This window comes from Medicago truncatula, chromosome 1 (assembly GCF_003473485.1).
Source record: "Medicago truncatula cultivar Jemalong A17 chromosome 1, MtrunA17r5.0-ANR, whole genome shotgun sequence".
Taxonomy (NCBI): Eukaryota; Viridiplantae; Streptophyta; class Magnoliopsida; order Fabales; family Fabaceae; genus Medicago; species Medicago truncatula.
In genome coordinates this window covers 49,569,420-49,586,267 of record NC_053042.1, presented here as the reverse complement: position 1 = coordinate 49,586,267, position 16,848 = coordinate 49,569,420, and the positions used below count along the sequence as shown (strand labels likewise).

The window sequence follows — 16,848 nt, the reverse complement described above, 5'->3', positions numbered from 1 at the left end:
TTGTGAACTCCAATTTGTGATCAAAATACATATAAAAAGACTCTAAAAATAGCGAATGACTGACTGTCATCACAACCCCAAACTTGAACTATTCCTTGTCCTCAAGGAATTTACTTGTAATATTGACAATCGACAGTAAAATAACAATTACCTGATCAAGCGATAGTAACCAAAAGTTCAACACCTTACTAGCTAAAGATGAGCTAGTTTGACTTGTTAGCAACCACCAATTCACAACTCCACGCAAACATATGAAAGGGTTCGCACACAGTCGACATGTAATCTACATATTACCATAAGCTTGAAAAGTTTTTAAACGTCAATCAAAATCAATGTCAATGCACACTTTGAGGTCTTTAAGGGTTATAACGGGGCTTAGGTGAAGGTGGGATAATATTTGAATAAGTAGGCTACACAAAATTTGAGTTAGGCATTCCTACGAAAGTTAAGCACAAAACTCAATCCATCATTCATTCACCTTTTGGAACAACAATTCTTGCAAGGGTACTAGAGATTATTTATAACAACCGGGACAATCGAGTTTGAAGTTACTCGGTTTTTCAATGTCCTGTCCCTTTTTCATTCTATTCTCTCTTTTTTTTATTTTTTAATACACCATTTTGGCTTATTGCTTTCATTAGAATATTCTTTTTTTTCTTTCTTTTTCTTTGTTCTCTAGTACCCCACCCCAAACTTAATTGGTTGCAAATTCCAATAGCAACCCCAAACTTAATATTTAGCAACATTCTACAATGCCTAACTCAGAAAAACAATAAGGGATAAATCCTAAAAGTCTCTAAGCTTGTAATGTAGTTTGTCACCGAACAAAAAGATTTAAACCTACCGGCTCAAATTGGCTAAAAAAGGATAATATTTCAATACAATCAAGGTAGGCTTCAAAAGGCTAACAGGACCAAGCACTTTTGCCGCCTCAGTGTGGTAAAAGCAACATCATGTCTATTAGAGCCTGAATAGGCATGTTGTGATAACGAAATCTTGAGAATGCTTTTGAGTTAATCACGTCTATGATTGTTTTCATGCTTTCCACATACATTCTCAAATCTTCTGGATCTTTGAAGTAATTGAAGGTAACTGATGGATTGTCATTAGGGTTTGTTGTTAGGAGTTCTAGGTGACCTGTGGATTTTGGTCCCAAAATCTTTTCAAGCATGACCCCTCCTTTGAGAATTGGATTGGCTAATGATCTAATTGTGTCTGCAAAAATTTCCATGGCTTCTGGTGTAAACCTGGGAGAATGGTCACTCTTCACTTCAAATAATAACAAAATTTCATATTCAGATTCATTTCATGACTAAAAAAACTTAGAACTTCATCATATTAGGAGTGAGTGTTTGACTTTGGATCCTCTACATTCGTTATATCCTAGAGTGACTCCTAGAATTGTTGAATTTAGAGATAGAAAATTACTCTCTGAGTCAAATGACACTGCAACCCATTGCTGCGGACCACGGATCCTTACATCTAGAAAAATAAGACGTGTAATTGAAAACGAGCGTATGGAATGCTGACCAGGTTTGACACAATCAAAAATTCCTCTAAGCCTATCAGCCCAAGAATGACCAAAGCTCAATCCACTGACTGTTTCAATGAAGCTACCACACTTGGTGACTCCAACTGTTTCAACCAAAGAAACTTCAACGGGTAGAGGAGAAGGAACAACTAGAATGTTCATTGGATTATCTGCCATCCCTTGACCTACCAAAGGCTGATCCAAAACCACTTGAATTCCATGTTCCTTAAGATGGTTAGCAGGACCAATGCCACTTGGCATCAACAATTGTGGACTTCCAATAGCACCAGCTGATACTATTATTTCATTCTTCACTTTGGAGCTTATGTGTTGCTCTTTGTATGATTCCCAATGTATCTTTGAATATCACTCCATATGCTTGTGGCCTCCCTTTTTCTGTAAAACAAATTCAAAAAAATAATATGATCAAGTAATGGGGCCTAAGATACATATCAACTTTATGCATTCAAGTAAAGTTGTCGAGTATCGAGAAAAACTCTAGTAACACATTGAATAAAGAGAGTTAAGACTTCATCATCTTACAAGTATATTTTATAAAGACAATTTAGGGTAGATATAAAAAGTTAATATGAGGCATTCTTAAATACATACTTTTATTATACTTGAATAGTATCTTTTGAACTGTCGCATGCAAATAAACCGAAATTTTCTTTGGATCAGCATACTCTAACAAATCAGCTGCAGTGTGTCTATAACCTTCCTTATCAAAAATTGTCCCACCAACCTTAGTCCCATACAAGTGATCAAAAGCAAAACCATTGTAAGGTAAAACCCCTGCTTCAGGTAAACCATCCCTCACTGCTGATTACCATTGCATCATTTGAGGCTCAAAAGCAACCTTCTTTTCAATCCATTCATATGAAATCTTAGCCAAAGTTTCATTCCAACCAGAATCTCTTATGTAACTATAGCTAGCCCTTGAGTAGAATCCAGCATTCAAGACAGAACCACCTCCTAGGACCCGCGCTCGAGAATTGAGGACACCGTCAGTCGATATGAATTGTTGGGAAAATGATGAAGGACTTGTGTCAGCAAGGGAATTAACAAAGTTATGTATGTTGATCTGTTCTGGATTTGTATATGGTGAACCTCCTCTTTCAAGGACTAAAAGTGAAAGTGTTGCGGCAAGTGGACAACCACATGTTCCTCCCCCTATGACTATATAGTCATATGTTAAGATTGGTGGAGCAAATGTTGCTTCTTTGATAAATGTATGCTTTGGAGCTACATTGAACATAAAAGAAATTAACCATCAAAGAAATTAAACATTAAAAGAATTTCAAAGAACACTACCTAACTATCAATCAACTAAACAAAACAAAGCTGTTCCTCTCATTTTTTATGTTGTTAAATTATTTGATTAAAAGGATGGAAGAAAACAATTAGATCTATAATGATAAAATTAAGATCAACTTTGATATTGATAATATTAAAGTCAGTTGTCCCTTTGGGGACATGCAATAAAATTGGAATGATTTAGGAAATAATAGATGACACATATACAAATTGAGATAGTAATAAAGTGAATTATATTGCAAAAAAATTAAATGAATATATTAGTGAGAACTAAGTATTATACCTCTATAAGAATAAGATAAAACATTAAAGAACAAGGTTCCAGCAAGAAATGTGCTTATAAATTGTGCTAGCAACCAAGCCATTGGTTTCTATCTTAACTTGTTAGAAGCTAGAACAATTTGTAAGGTCTTTCTCAGATAATCAAAACTACCCTTTTATAATAATAAAAAAGAAAAATTAAAGACAGTACTAACCAATGCACCACCTTTTGTTCTTGCACATAAAATTAGTTTGTTAAACAACATCAAAGTTGCATCAAACACCATGGAAAGATCCAATGTTCTTGAAATTATTAAGGAAATGCATAGCGTGTGACAGTGACTTCAATAGAACCCTCTTAACTTACATAGGAAACTATTCTTCAAAATAACAATATTACAAATCAAGAAACAAGGAAGCCGCACCTTGTTAAGATAGTTGGTTAGTAGTTGTTATGAGTTAGTTGCACAATTAGTTAGCGTAGTTGGAGTCTAAAAATAAGAACACAAATCGCCATGATATTAGAGTGTCACTTACCCCACCATATAATTTTTACAATGTCTTCAACATTAGTATTTTGGGGGTTAAACTAAGACCGGAAATGAGTAGAGTCGAACTCGCCTGAGCTCGACTCAACTCGATAAGAATTGATTTAGCTTGAAACTCAATTCGAGTTCAACAAGAACTTTTTTCAGCTCGAAGGACTTTCATGTTAGAGTTTAATCAAACTTCTCAAATTAATAATCAAACTTTATGCAGTATACCAATTTACACTTATTGAAGATTGATAATAGTAGAAGAGGACGAACTTTAATTATCAAGCTTACCACACCAACCAAATCAAGAGTCCAAGATGTATATCTCTTAGTCAATAAACAATAATAATAATTACATATATAAAATTACAAATTCTCAAAAAAAAGAAAAATTAAAATACAGATCAAACCATTAATTTTCTTTTTCTTTTATCCTATTGTACCTTTAGAAAACTTGTATACAATCACTCACCAAAAAAAAAAAAAAAAACAGAACTTACTAGATGATTAATTGAGCTTATAATATATGCTCTCTATCTAGGTCTTCAACAATTTCCTAGTATTGGTGGGAGTGATAATTCTGATAACAAGACCAGGGAAAACATCATCTGGATCATGGATATGTGGATTCCTCTCTACAATAAACGGGTCACCACACTTTTCACTGATTGTGTTGAGTGTTTCACCTTCTCCCACAACATATATCTCATCACATGCTTTGTGAATCTATACTCATATGATACATATACAATGCTGACATAAATATGTCATTTCAAAATGTAAAATAAAAATGCTGTTTTAGCCATTGCCTAGATTTTGTATTTGAATTTTCCATTCCTGTTCTATGTTCCAAGTCTGTAAAATTGAGCTAACAGGGAAAGGAAATAATCAGAATTCGCAAAATTTCATGTTCTCTTCAAACCGAAAACTTTCGGTTCCTTCCTACATTGGAAAAATATGGAATCAGTGAGTAGAGGAAAATTTACACTATCAACAATTCACAATCAATCATATGTACGAGTTTAGAAGTAGTTATCGTTAAAGTTAAATGGTTTTAATGATATAAAAATTACGAGTGAAAAAATCTTTACATTGACGGCGCATATAAATTAAAATCATATAGGAAATGCAAGATGTTACCTGAAAAATATAATAAAACATCATTCAGTTTTATTAGTGTCTTTCTTTCCAGCAAGAATCCTTGAAATCTGAAGTCCTCTACTACATGCTTGATTGAATAGCAACCGGGTTTGGAACTCCGACACAAATGGGAACCATGATAAAACTGCTGCTGGCATGAAAATTATCAACCCCATTACATATTCATATGCTCTTGAAAGTTCTCTCACTGAAGCCCATAGTTTAGCCCACTTCAAGAGTCCCCTGCATGTTTGTGCAATCTTGATTGCAAAAGAGAAAGAAAAAAATGTTATAATTTCAGGAATTAAAATCATATTTAAACCACAACTTCTTTTGCAGAGACCAAAACAAAATGAAGCATATTTAAAGACTTAAAAATATATCTAAGCCTCTATAAAATCTTCTTCAATCTTCCTAATACATATCATACAATAGCAAAATGAGAAAAAATTGTTGTTGGCTATGTACAACAACAACAACAACGACCAAGATTATCCCACTAAGTGAGGTCCGTTACATGGATCAAATTACTCCATAATGTTGTTAGCTATATGATGCAGGAATTTTAGCTTACCAGAATAATGGCCCATCCAGAGGGCATGAAGGCAAGAACGGAAGCAAACAAATCTGATACCGTAAGCGCGCACACAACAAATAACACTATCATTACTGACAAGAAGCCAAGAAATAGAAGTGCCTTGAGAATACGGAACTTGAGCTGAAAGTTGGTGCCAAATCTTCGTTTACCCATGGAAAGCATCTGATGCCCATAAGAAAATTCATGCAAACATCAGAAATTATATTTTTTATACTATAAGTTTGACTATGCAACAGCTACAATTGTCTATACTAAAGCTCGTCTAGCTTGATTGAAAAGAAATGTTTTATGACTAAAATTTGAACTAAAATTTGTATTTTATTATGTTTTAATTTAGGCAAATAGGAATGGTTTTGCATATACAAAATCACATACCTTTAAGACGATAAGGACTATAACCAAGACTGCCCAAGAAAGTGCGAATACCTACGATAAAAAAAACCTGAAGATAGTTAGACAGTGGAGTAAAACTTGCAAAAATTAATGTAGAGCAAAGAAAACGAGTTGTACCAGAATATTTTTGCTACGATGCGCAATATTCAGGTGGTAGATGATTCCATATTGATAGATAAAGAAACGACATGCAAAAACAATCTCAAGTATTTTCCCTCGGACATTGGAGTATTTCAGATGTTCATTTTCTTCATCCCACCAAGATTCCCAGCTTTGATCAGATGGAATACCAATACCACCCTGGTTTCCCATCCACCGCTTCCAATCTGTCCAGTCTTCCACAGTTTTTTGCCAATCAAAGCCAGAAGGATTGAACAAGAATGGAGCAAATAACCAAGAAATGGCCAAAAACCACATTGAGATTGTGATAAGGAAATTAAGAGTCGAGCTTCGATATGATTCACCATAGACTTCATAAACGACCAACAGTATAAGTATCTCGAGGCCCTTCACAAAGTGACTTCACGAGTACATTCTGTAATTATCAGCAAACTTTGCGTGGAAGATGACGAAACCACGATCAGTTGGTCTATATTTCGAGCCTCCATGCAAGAGCGTTCTTCCATAATAATGAGCTTTCGTTCCAAGCTGAAAAGTAAAGAACACAGAGGCTAAATGCAGTTGCATGATAATGAAATCACCCAAGGCAGTCCGAAATCCCATCTCCAAACCAATTTCCATAACGATGGGAAGCACCAGCAGCAAGCCTAACTGAACAACAGACTGAGATGCCAAGGCTTGTTCGAGGGCTTTGCTTTGATGATGCAAGTCTAGACTTTGAATAATTTCTCTCTCAACTCCACTCAGTACCATATATAGTCGTCCTTATAAGAACACATACCCAGTCAGCACAGTTATCTGAAAGATGTGTTGCATAAAAAAAATGTATCAGCATAAACACATTTTAATCAATGAAAAATAGGATTCATGTGCTTTCATAATCAATCAAGTCCTACTGATATCATACTTAGTCGTGTAATCGTATTCGTGATTGTATTTTACCTCACTCAAGTTGTATGAAAAATGATCTATGACATCATAAATACATACAAGTTCATTGAAATCAATTTATATAGCCCAGAACACAATAGAATCAATTTTCAAGTTAATTTATAGATTTCTATTAATCTTTATTCTGAAACTAGGCAGTGTATACTCAAATTCAGCAAAGTACATTCCAGGAATCTAACATTAATATTAGCAATCAAATATCACAATACGATCCTCAAAAGACAATTGAACAAATTACCATGATACTGAAATAGAAGCCAACTGTGGTGAAGTAGAATGGCAACATTCTGAAGAAGTCAAACCGCTGTCCAAGACGATAAACATCACGGCAAAGTGTTTGTTCTCCATTTCCATTTGCTACCTTAGACTCAAAGAGTGAAATCTGATTCAGGCCAACATCTATCCCCTTACCAACTTGTATGTACTCATGATGAGTAATATATCCTTGTCGTAGAGTTGAATTGTACCCTATAGATGTTAAAAAGCACAGTAAGTGAATGTTTCCATTCATCAAATAGAGTGTTCTACTCAACCTTGACGTACCTGCAAATATATCCTCGCTTAAGTTGATAGTTTTTGATGCTTTGCTTATGCCACCTCTGGTTATTTGGAAGATTCTGTCAAATATATCTGGATGACGATAATGAAATCGGACCCTGCAAATTCAGGAACGTGGATTACTTAACATGTATAACAAAAATGTTTAGTAATAATACAAGATAAGGATGTTGACGAAACATAATGTATTTTTTATTTCTTATTTTCTTAAGATGTGTTGCACAATCCTACAGTGTTTGTTTATGTAACCTAGCTGGATTGAGCACAGATTGCAAACAGGTAGGATCTGATCATGACCGGCCATTATATTAGCGGAATTGTGGGATTGCACAATCTATAGCAATCTAGAGTTGGACTGATAATGAACTTATGTGAGTAATAATCACAGGAAGGGGATAAGTAGAAAAGACCATATGTCATATAAGTAATAATCACACTCCTTCTGGATCTCTAACTATCAAAGAAGCTTTTATTCATCATACTCCTCATGGTCAAAGTCTATTCCGGTCTAAGCTAGTTTAGAAATGGTTTATTCCCTCTTTAAGATCTCTTTGGAGGCTTTTACATGATAAGTTGCCTACTGATGAGAACTTAATCAGTAATCACCAGAGGCTGCCGGCTTCCATCAATGTGCAATCTTTAATTGCAATCAGCTGAAAATTCTGTCCACTTGTTTTTTTAATTGTCCTTTTGCAGTCAGTTTGTGGAACTGGTTCAGCAATGCTATCAACTTTCCAGTTAATTTTTCAAATTTTATAGAGATATGGAGTATCTGTGATAGAGGTTGAGGACCTCAGTGCAAGTTTGTCATCTCAGCAGCCATCATCAATATAATAAAAAATATATGGTTTACAAGGAACCAAGATAGATTCAATGATATCAAGCCTAACAGAAGAGCTTCAATAACCTCTATTATTGCTAACACTGCCATTGCTGGTAATGCCACAAAGCTTACAACTACTTCCTCAATGTCATATTTTACTATTCTTAAAGCATTCAATGTTTCTAACCACCCTCCAAAGGCTCCAAACATTAAAGAAATCATATGGATGCCTCCCATTATGCAATGACTAAATGCAACACAGATGGTGCGGCTCATGGCTCTCCAGGCATAGCAGCATGTGGTGAAGATTTTAGAGATAGCAATGCAATGTTCAAAGGGTGTTTCACTTACAATATTGGCATAACATATGCTCTTCATGCTGAATTAATTGTTGTCATGTATGATATTGAAATTGCTTAATCCTGAAACTGGCTCAATCTTTGGATTGAAACTGATTCTTTGTTAGTCTTATTTGCATACAAATCTCCCCAAAATGTTCCTTGGCAATTAAGAAACAGGTGGAACAACTGTATGGTTAAGATTGGTAGTATTAACTTTTTTCTCATGCACATTTATAGAGAAGGAAACATTGTGGCAGACAAACCTGCTAATCTTTGTTTAGGATCCAATGATTTCACTTGGTTTAATCATAATAGGTAAGGACTCCCTGCTTTTAGATGGGTTTTGGTATGATCCTTCCTTCTTTTGTTTGCTGTTATCTTCTTTTTCACACACCCACACATATATGTATGTATAGGGGTGGCAAAATGGATGGATTGGATGGATATGGATTTGGATCCTAATGGATGGATCAAAAAAGGTCCATTAGTCCATTACAATCCACTATTCTTTTTTCTTAAAAAAAACCATCCAGTCCATCCAATTAGAATAAAGTCTATCCAATTCATCCATTATTAGATTTTAATGGATGGATAATCCATCCGATCCATAAATCAAAGTGTATAATTTTTTTTAAAGTGTATTATTTTTTTTTAAAGTGTATTAATTTTTTTGATAGGTGTATTATCAAAATAACTTATCTTATACAAAATAACTTATTACGGTCTCTTTTTAAAAAACAGTTTATTTATGCAAAACAACTTATTAGGATCTCTTTTGAAAAACAACTTATTTATGCAAAACAACTTATTATGATCTCATTTTCAAAAACAGCTTATTCAAAACAGCTCATTTAAGCAAAAACAACTTATTCTGATCTCATTTTCAAAAACAACTTATTCAAAACATCTTATTTGTGCAAAACAGCTTATTTCGATCTCATTTTCAGAAATAGCTTATTTATGCAAAACAGCTTATTATGATCTCATTTTCAAAAACAACTTATTCAAAACATCTTATTTATGCAAAACAGCTTATTTCGATCTCATTTTCAGAAACAGCTTGTTCAAAACAGCTTAATTATGCAAAATAGCTTATTATGATCTCATTTTCAAAAATAGCTTATTCAAAACAGCTTAATTATGCAAAACAGCTTATTATGATCTCATTTTCAAAAACAGCTTAATTATGCAAAACAGCTTATTCTGATAAAGTGCAACGTAAATTAGTTTTAATTGCTGTCTGTCAAGACCATCTAAATACCTGGTGTTAAAAAAGTTGTATATACCAAAATGAGTCAAAGAGCTCTTGTTATAGTATAAGTATTATAGAGAGTGCAATTTAGGATACACATATTCACTTCTATAACTCATAGTAAAGCGTGGAAGTACCTAATATTTGATTTACAACGCACATAATGACACCATGACTCGTAATTCTTGAACGTTGTAGCCATCAACTTCTCTACAGTTTCTTCACGGATCTGCAACAAACTTATTTTTAGTTCTCAATATGATGATTGATGAGTAGAAATAAAATTAAAATATTTAAATTTGTCCCTACCCTGGCCGTCAAATATATTACGTTAAAACAGAAACTTTTTGAAGATATAATAATTTACCTCATCAGATGCAGGCCTATTCCTTACGTCTGTATTGGCAAGTAATAGTATAAGGTGCTCCCTTTGATTTGCCACATTTCCTTTCTTTTTATTCCAAAATTCACAAAACATTAAATTAGATTATTCACTGGTTATACACATAAAAGTTAAATATAAACAATATTCTTCATTGGCAAACTATACATAGAAGGGAAATATTCATTACCTGAAACCCAAAAATGGAGGCAATCCAATCGAGTATATCATTCACATTTTTAACCCTCTCCATAGGCATTGTAGAACCATCATTATCAGGTCTTGAGTGAATGATAGGAATTGGAAGATTATCCACCTTACTTAAAGCAGCAATTGCAGCTTTAATCTATAATTTCATAGAAAATAGGGGAAAAAAACACAAACAAGATTATAAAGTTAAATCATAGGTAGACAATGTTATTAGCAGAAGCAAAGATGACAATGCATGTTTGCAGCATACAAACCTGGGGAAGTTTCATGATCTCCGGTTCAACACCGATAACATGTAACGGAAGGATATTATAATGCTCATACTGTCCTTTCTTATTCTCAACATCTGCAGCATATCTTTTTGTCGGGCCAAAAAATTAACATTCTCAGTACATCTCCATGTTATTTTTATTTTTATTTTAAAAAAATTGGGGAAGGGGGAAAATTTTCATCAACTAAAGTGGCTCTCCCCTAATCACTATTTTACAACCTTCCCCATGAGGGGATTTAAACCTTGAGATTATAAGGTCGGACTGTTACCACTGAGCTGAGACCTCATGGACCCACTATATTTCGATGTATAATGAAGAAAAACATACCTTCTCCTCAATATTTTGTGGACTTAGCATAGTCTTCAGTGCTTCAAACAACACAGTTGCAATCTGAACATTCTTAACCATTTCCTCCCTTCAAAAGCGACAACAGAAGAATAAGACAAATATAAAATCATGTGATACACACAACATGAGAGAGCAAGTTTAAGCAAGATCAATCAAGCCTTATGGTTTTTTAGTATTTTCACCATCCTGGATTCTCTTCTCGTAGAAAAATTGGTAGTAACTCTGTAGCTCCTTGGCATCACTTCTTTTATTATTATATCCCTGGGTAAGCTCATCTTCCTGCCAACAGGATATTTTCTTAAAATATTTAATATATCACCAACTAGCGCTTTCTTTCTTTTTTCTTTTAGAAATTAAGAAATGAAAAATGTTGTTGCTCATAAACTATATTTACATATGTTGAGTTAATCTAGCTAGCTGGTTATTATTATCCATTATAAGTTATTAATACATTTTCATATGCTATTCTATCAATTGTTGCCTACTAAATTTTTATACTTTTTCCCAGCATTTTCCATTACTTTTTATATTTCCCAACATGTAGAGAGCCTTGACTCTGGAAACTTTAGCATCTCATGCATTTGTAGCTAACCTGCACAAGTTTAGTTTAGAAAGAATAGAGTATAGTATTTGGGGCATTTGATATTGGGTCAGGGGGTAGCAGTTGATCCCTCAAAGATCAAGTGCATCCATGATTGGCCAGCTCCGCGTACGGTGAAAGGGGTAGGGGATTTCTCGGCCTCACAAGCTATTATCGGAAATTTGTCAAGGATTATGGGAAGGTGGCGAAACCCTTGACAGAACTAACCAAGAAGAACAATTTTCATAGGGAAAATGAGGCAACTGAAACTTTAGAAACCCTGAAGAGAAAATGACGCAGCCACCGGTGTTTGCCTTACCAAACTTCACCATACTCTTTGAGGTGGAATGTGATGCATCAGTCAAGGAATTGGGGCGGTGCTGATGCATAATAGACAGCCTATTGCATATTACAGCTAGGCCTTATCCGAAGTAAATTTGGTGAGAGAGGTGTAAGAGGATCATCTTAGAATTAATGGCTAGGCTAGTAGTATCCTTCTACTAGATTTGGTTTTTTCTTTCTATTATGGTGTAACTTCCTCCATTTGTATTCTAATAAAGTTCCATCTAGTTGATTCTCATTCTCCTCTGATATAATTATTGGAGTACTGTAAGCTTTGTATTGACATTGTAAGCATTTGTCATAATCTTTGGACATCTCGAGCCTATATTAGTATTTTATTTATTTATTTTGCCTTTAAAAAAAAAAGTTTTAATTTTGGTTTGTTAACTTGAGTTGGTTGACAATTATTACATTTCAACTTTGTATATAGCTCAGTTTTGATAATGAATTTCCCAATTTTCTTTTACTCTTCCTCTGTATTTCGACATTCAGTTCAACATATTTAACGAACATTCTTAGCTTTGTGGTGATCTAAATTCCTATATGCATCACAGCTATCTGTTGGGACTTTTCTGCTGAAGATTATTGTCTCCTTTTATAAATCGCAAAACACCTCAAGCATAATTTTGAGCCTTATTCTAGTTTGTATTAAAATGAAAAGATAAAATAATATCATGCTGGGATTTGTACTATTGAATATTTGAATGAATGAATTCACAAGACAGTCATCATAACCAGCTTGTAGACAAATAAGAAGTAACATACCACCTTCAAAATATTGAAGAATTGCGATAAATTCAAATTATTCACTTTACCCTTTCGAGTTTGTGCAACAGGTTAGTCTTGAATTCACGAACACCACTCACATTTGACATTGGATCCATTCTATGAGCCATTTCAAATGCATGAAAACGACCTAATTTCACCAAGAAAATATATCAGTATAGTACACTCTTTTGCAAACATAGGTTGACAACATCTTTAACATGCTTATTAAGTAACTAGTTAGGTTTCGATTTCTGTTTTCTCATTTCTACTTTTTAGATATTGAATGTGAACTTGTTGACTTTGAAATTGTGTTTGATGTTAAAGTAACCTTTCAACAACCAGAATTGGATTTCTCATTTTCATATGGACGGTGGTTCTTAATTAACCTATTTAATAACAACTATCTACTGGAAATTCGAAAACGTGCTTCCATGTTGCTCTACAACCAAATCTTTACCGATTAATTACTTAATGTATTAGGCAGGGAAGTGCTGGATGCTTCTCACAATTTGAATCAGCTTCTTTTGATCAACTCCAATGACCATGGAAAAGAATTAACATTGGAAACTATATTTTTTTATACATGATGATATCTTATCAGCTCTTCTAATCTTTTTCCCCCTAAAAAATTTATAATCATGCAATAACAAGTGATACAAACTTTAGATTTCAAGTGTTTTCTACTTGGTCTAGATTATAGATTTTTACAACTCTATATTAGGATATTCAATCCCTAACTCCAATAAAATTTATTCTTCTTAAAATAATTACACAAAATGGTCAAGAAATCCACATGATATATAATATAACTTCCAAACTCACCACACTCAGAAAGATAATTATTTAAAAATAAAAAATAAAAGGCAAAAACAATTGAAAAAACAACTCACAAAGATAAGCAACTCTTGGATTCTCCTCCTCAATCTCAATAGCAGCTCTAAGAATAGGCAGAATAGATGAAAGTGAAGAAGGAGCAATCTCACTATCCACAATATTTTCTTCATTTTGCAACTCATCAACGGTCCTTGTTGGTTCCCTTATCATCCGCTTTGTTCTACTGGTACTAACCATGTTTCTGCCACACCAAAAACACGATCACCAATGCAATGTTAAAGTTTCTTCTTTTCTCATTATTGTTCTTGGCCCAAAAACAGCATTTGTGTGTTGAGTGAAGAGTTAAGGAAACTAAGGTTGTCATCTTTTATAAATGGGGTGGAAGAACTATACAAAAAGATTGATACTTTGATTGAGAAAGAGGTTCTGGAATTGCTCTAATAGGTAAAAAAGAAAAGAAAAAAATATTGATTGATGATGTTGTTTTTGTGAGTGCTATTTCATCTTTTTTGTGTTTTTTAAGATTACTTTTTTGAGAAAAGTTTGGTCTGGTTTTGAATCCTTACATAAAACCGTACCAAGGTAAAATAACACTGAACTAGCCAATTCTTTCACATTAAAGAGGGAAAACCGTAGGATTGAACCTGATAACTAAACTACTCATCCAACTTGGTTTACCAACGTAGTGTCATGTGTCTAACTGGCTCAGGGAGGATGGGAATTACCCCGATAAGTAACACAATTCATCCGAATAAAACCAAATAAAAGAGAATAAAAACAAATAAGAGGGAAGATGAATTTCTAATTTTTCTTAGACACCCCATTTATTTCTCGTTACACCTAAATTTACTTAAAAGTTTACAATAATACCAAAATTACCCTTTTATAAAAAAAATCTTAAAACCTTAATTTCATTTCATTGTCACTCTCAAATTGCACCCTCTTTCACCCGCAAACAATCATGTATGTTCAATCAATCTCTATAGAAGATTGAAGAGTGAATCAAAACATCTTTCATCCATACTCGATTGCATATAAGTAAGTGATTTGATGGAAGGTTCATACTTGATATGTTATGCCTGTACAACGACGATTATTTGATGGTGGCGTTGAACGTTAATTTACATTGTTGAGGTTAATTTAAATTTAGTTTAATAGGTTCATGTAAACTAAGTTTCTCTTTAATCCACCAATATATTCCTATTTTTTTGCACACACTTTCTCTTTTCAATAAATTTAATATGTTATCTTTCTCTCCTAACAAACATTTGTTAGTTATTATCTTTTTCTCCAACCAATTTAAAAAATAGTTGTTCTTATATCATTTCTCAAGAATGGAGAGTAGTGTTAACAACAAACTATTCTTCAACATATATTTTTAGCACACTTTTTCATATGTTAAAATTTATATGAATTCTATTAAATAACATGGGTTCCATATAAATTTAAGGTTGAGAATGTGTTAAATAATCTACTCCTATCATTTGTCAAAAAATAAAGGGAAATGTTAACGAGTGTTCTTAAAACATTGTTTAGTAACTTTAAATAGTAAGTTTTTGTCAAAGTTTATGAAATCAATGTATTGGAAATTTGAATTTTTGACTTTTTTAAAGAATAATTTTCTTTATTAAGAATCCTTAAAGAGTGTCCTTAGGACACTCGTTAACAAGACCCAAAAATAAATTCACTCTATCATTATTACTATATAAGTTAAGAGGAATGCTAGCAACACATATTCTAACACATACTCCCTCCGTATCAAAATATAAGCAAAATTTACTTTTTAGGTTCATTCATTTAATGATGTATGTGGTTCATAATATAGACCACATACATCATTAAATGAATGAATCTAAAAAGTGAATTTTGCTTATATTTTGAAACGGAATGAGTATTTTTCAACACATTTTCTTTGATTGATTAAAATTCATATGAGTCTCACCAAATTATGTGGGTCCCATATAAATTTGATGGACTCCATATCAATTTTAATCAATTAAATAAAGTGTATTGAAAAGTGTGTGTTGCTAGCCTTCCTCGTAAGTTAAATTCAAGATTGACGAAAGACTTTAATTAACAAAGAAAATATCTTACTACATACATACATCGCGGGGCTTGGTGAGAAACCGAGAGCATGATACTATTCTAAATTTCTCATCATCCATGGCAGAACAACCTACCCTCACCAACCTCCCACCCACAGTGGTGAGATTTTTTCATGTTAGAGTTTAATCAAACTTCTCAAATTAATCAAACTTTATGCAGTATACCAATTTATACTTATTGAAGATTGATAATAGTAGAAGAGGAAGTGCTTTAATTATCAAGCTTACCACACCAACCAAATCACGAGTCCAAGATGTATATCTCTTAGTCAATAAACAATAATAATAATTACATATATAAAATTACAAATTCTCAAAAAAAAGAAAAATTAAAATACAGATCAAACCATTAATTTTCTTTTTCTTTTATCCTATTGTACCTTTAGAAAACTTGTATACAATCACTCACCAAAAAAAAAACAGAACTTACTAGATGATTAATTGAGCTTATAATATATGCTCTCTATCTAGGTCTTCAACAATTTCCTAGTATTGGTGGGAGTGATAATTCTGATAACAAGACCAGGGAAAACATCATCTGGATCATGGATATGTGGATTCCTCTCTACAATAAACGGGTCACCACACTTTTCACTGATTGTGTTGAGTGTTTCACCTTCTCCCACAACATATATCTCATCACATGCTTTGTGATCACCAAGGCTATTCCCTCTAACTTGTAATTCAGCCACAGTACTTTCTCTTATTGATCCCAATAATATCATGCCCAATAACGCTATTGCACAATACCATGATGCTGAATCACCTCTAGACGAACCCATGTTACGTTGTGCTATATATTATATCAATAAAGAAATGATATAACCTATGGTTTGAAGAAACAACGGTTAACTATGTGTGTATATTTATAGGTGTAAAGAACTATGTTATTAGCTGGAGTGAGGAGTACGATGTGTTTGATAGTAGTATCTTTGCCGTTTCGTTGGGTTTATGGGGAAGGGAATTGGTTTGGTTTTAACGTAATGGTTTTTTTGGCGTTTAGTGTTTGATTGGAATTACTGTTTCTATATACCAAAAAGCTTCAAGTTGAATTTTTTGCGGAGTGGATGAGAATTCAAGACTTGTTTGAAATTTTGTATTGTGTTGTTGATGGGTGGGAAAATGGCTGTGGGTTATAATTAGGAGAAACTGTAAATGACCTAAATTAAGGACAATTTTGTAAAAC

The 16,848-nt window shown here is 33.3% G+C and overlaps 1 protein-coding gene and 2 pseudogenes across 2 annotated transcripts; all 3 read right to left on the bottom strand.

The window, feature by feature from the left end:
- Positions 1-931: 931 nt before the first annotated feature.
- On the bottom strand, positions 932-3,213 carry LOC11415098 (protein HOTHEAD-like; annotated as a pseudogene).
- Positions 3,214-4,049: 836 nt separating this feature from the next.
- On the bottom strand, positions 4,050-16,761 carry LOC11427868 (uncharacterized). 2 transcript variants are annotated; one of them, XM_039829936.1, is made up of 2 exons: positions 16,246-16,761; positions 4,050-4,298 (listed from the first exon to the last, which is right to left on the bottom strand). In XM_039829936.1, exons 1-2 carry the CDS (start codon positions 16,442-16,444, stop codon positions 4,183-4,185), a joined length of 315 nt encoding a protein of 104 aa, XP_039685870.1. In that variant the 5' UTR covers positions 16,445-16,761; the 3' UTR covers positions 4,050-4,182. The 2 variants fall into 2 exon arrangements, with proteins under 2 accessions (XP_039685870.1, XP_003592328.1); XM_003592280.4 differs by lacking the exon at positions 4,050-4,298 and having other exon boundaries at positions 15,855-16,744.
- LOC11415097 (callose synthase 7-like) lies at positions 4,258-14,183 on the bottom strand (annotated as a pseudogene).
- Positions 16,762-16,848: the final 87 nt, after the last annotated feature.

Bases quoted from the DNA above. Each gene is read 5' to 3' on its own strand.
- LOC11427868 (XM_039829936.1), bottom strand. From the start codon at position 16,444: ATGGGTTCGTCTAGAGGTGATTCAGCATCATGGTATTGTGCAATAGCG. The intron at 4,299-16,245 runs GTGACCCGTTTA...GTGAAAAGTGTG, and splicing joins CACAATCAGTGAAAAGTGTG to GTGACCCGTTTATTGTAGAG.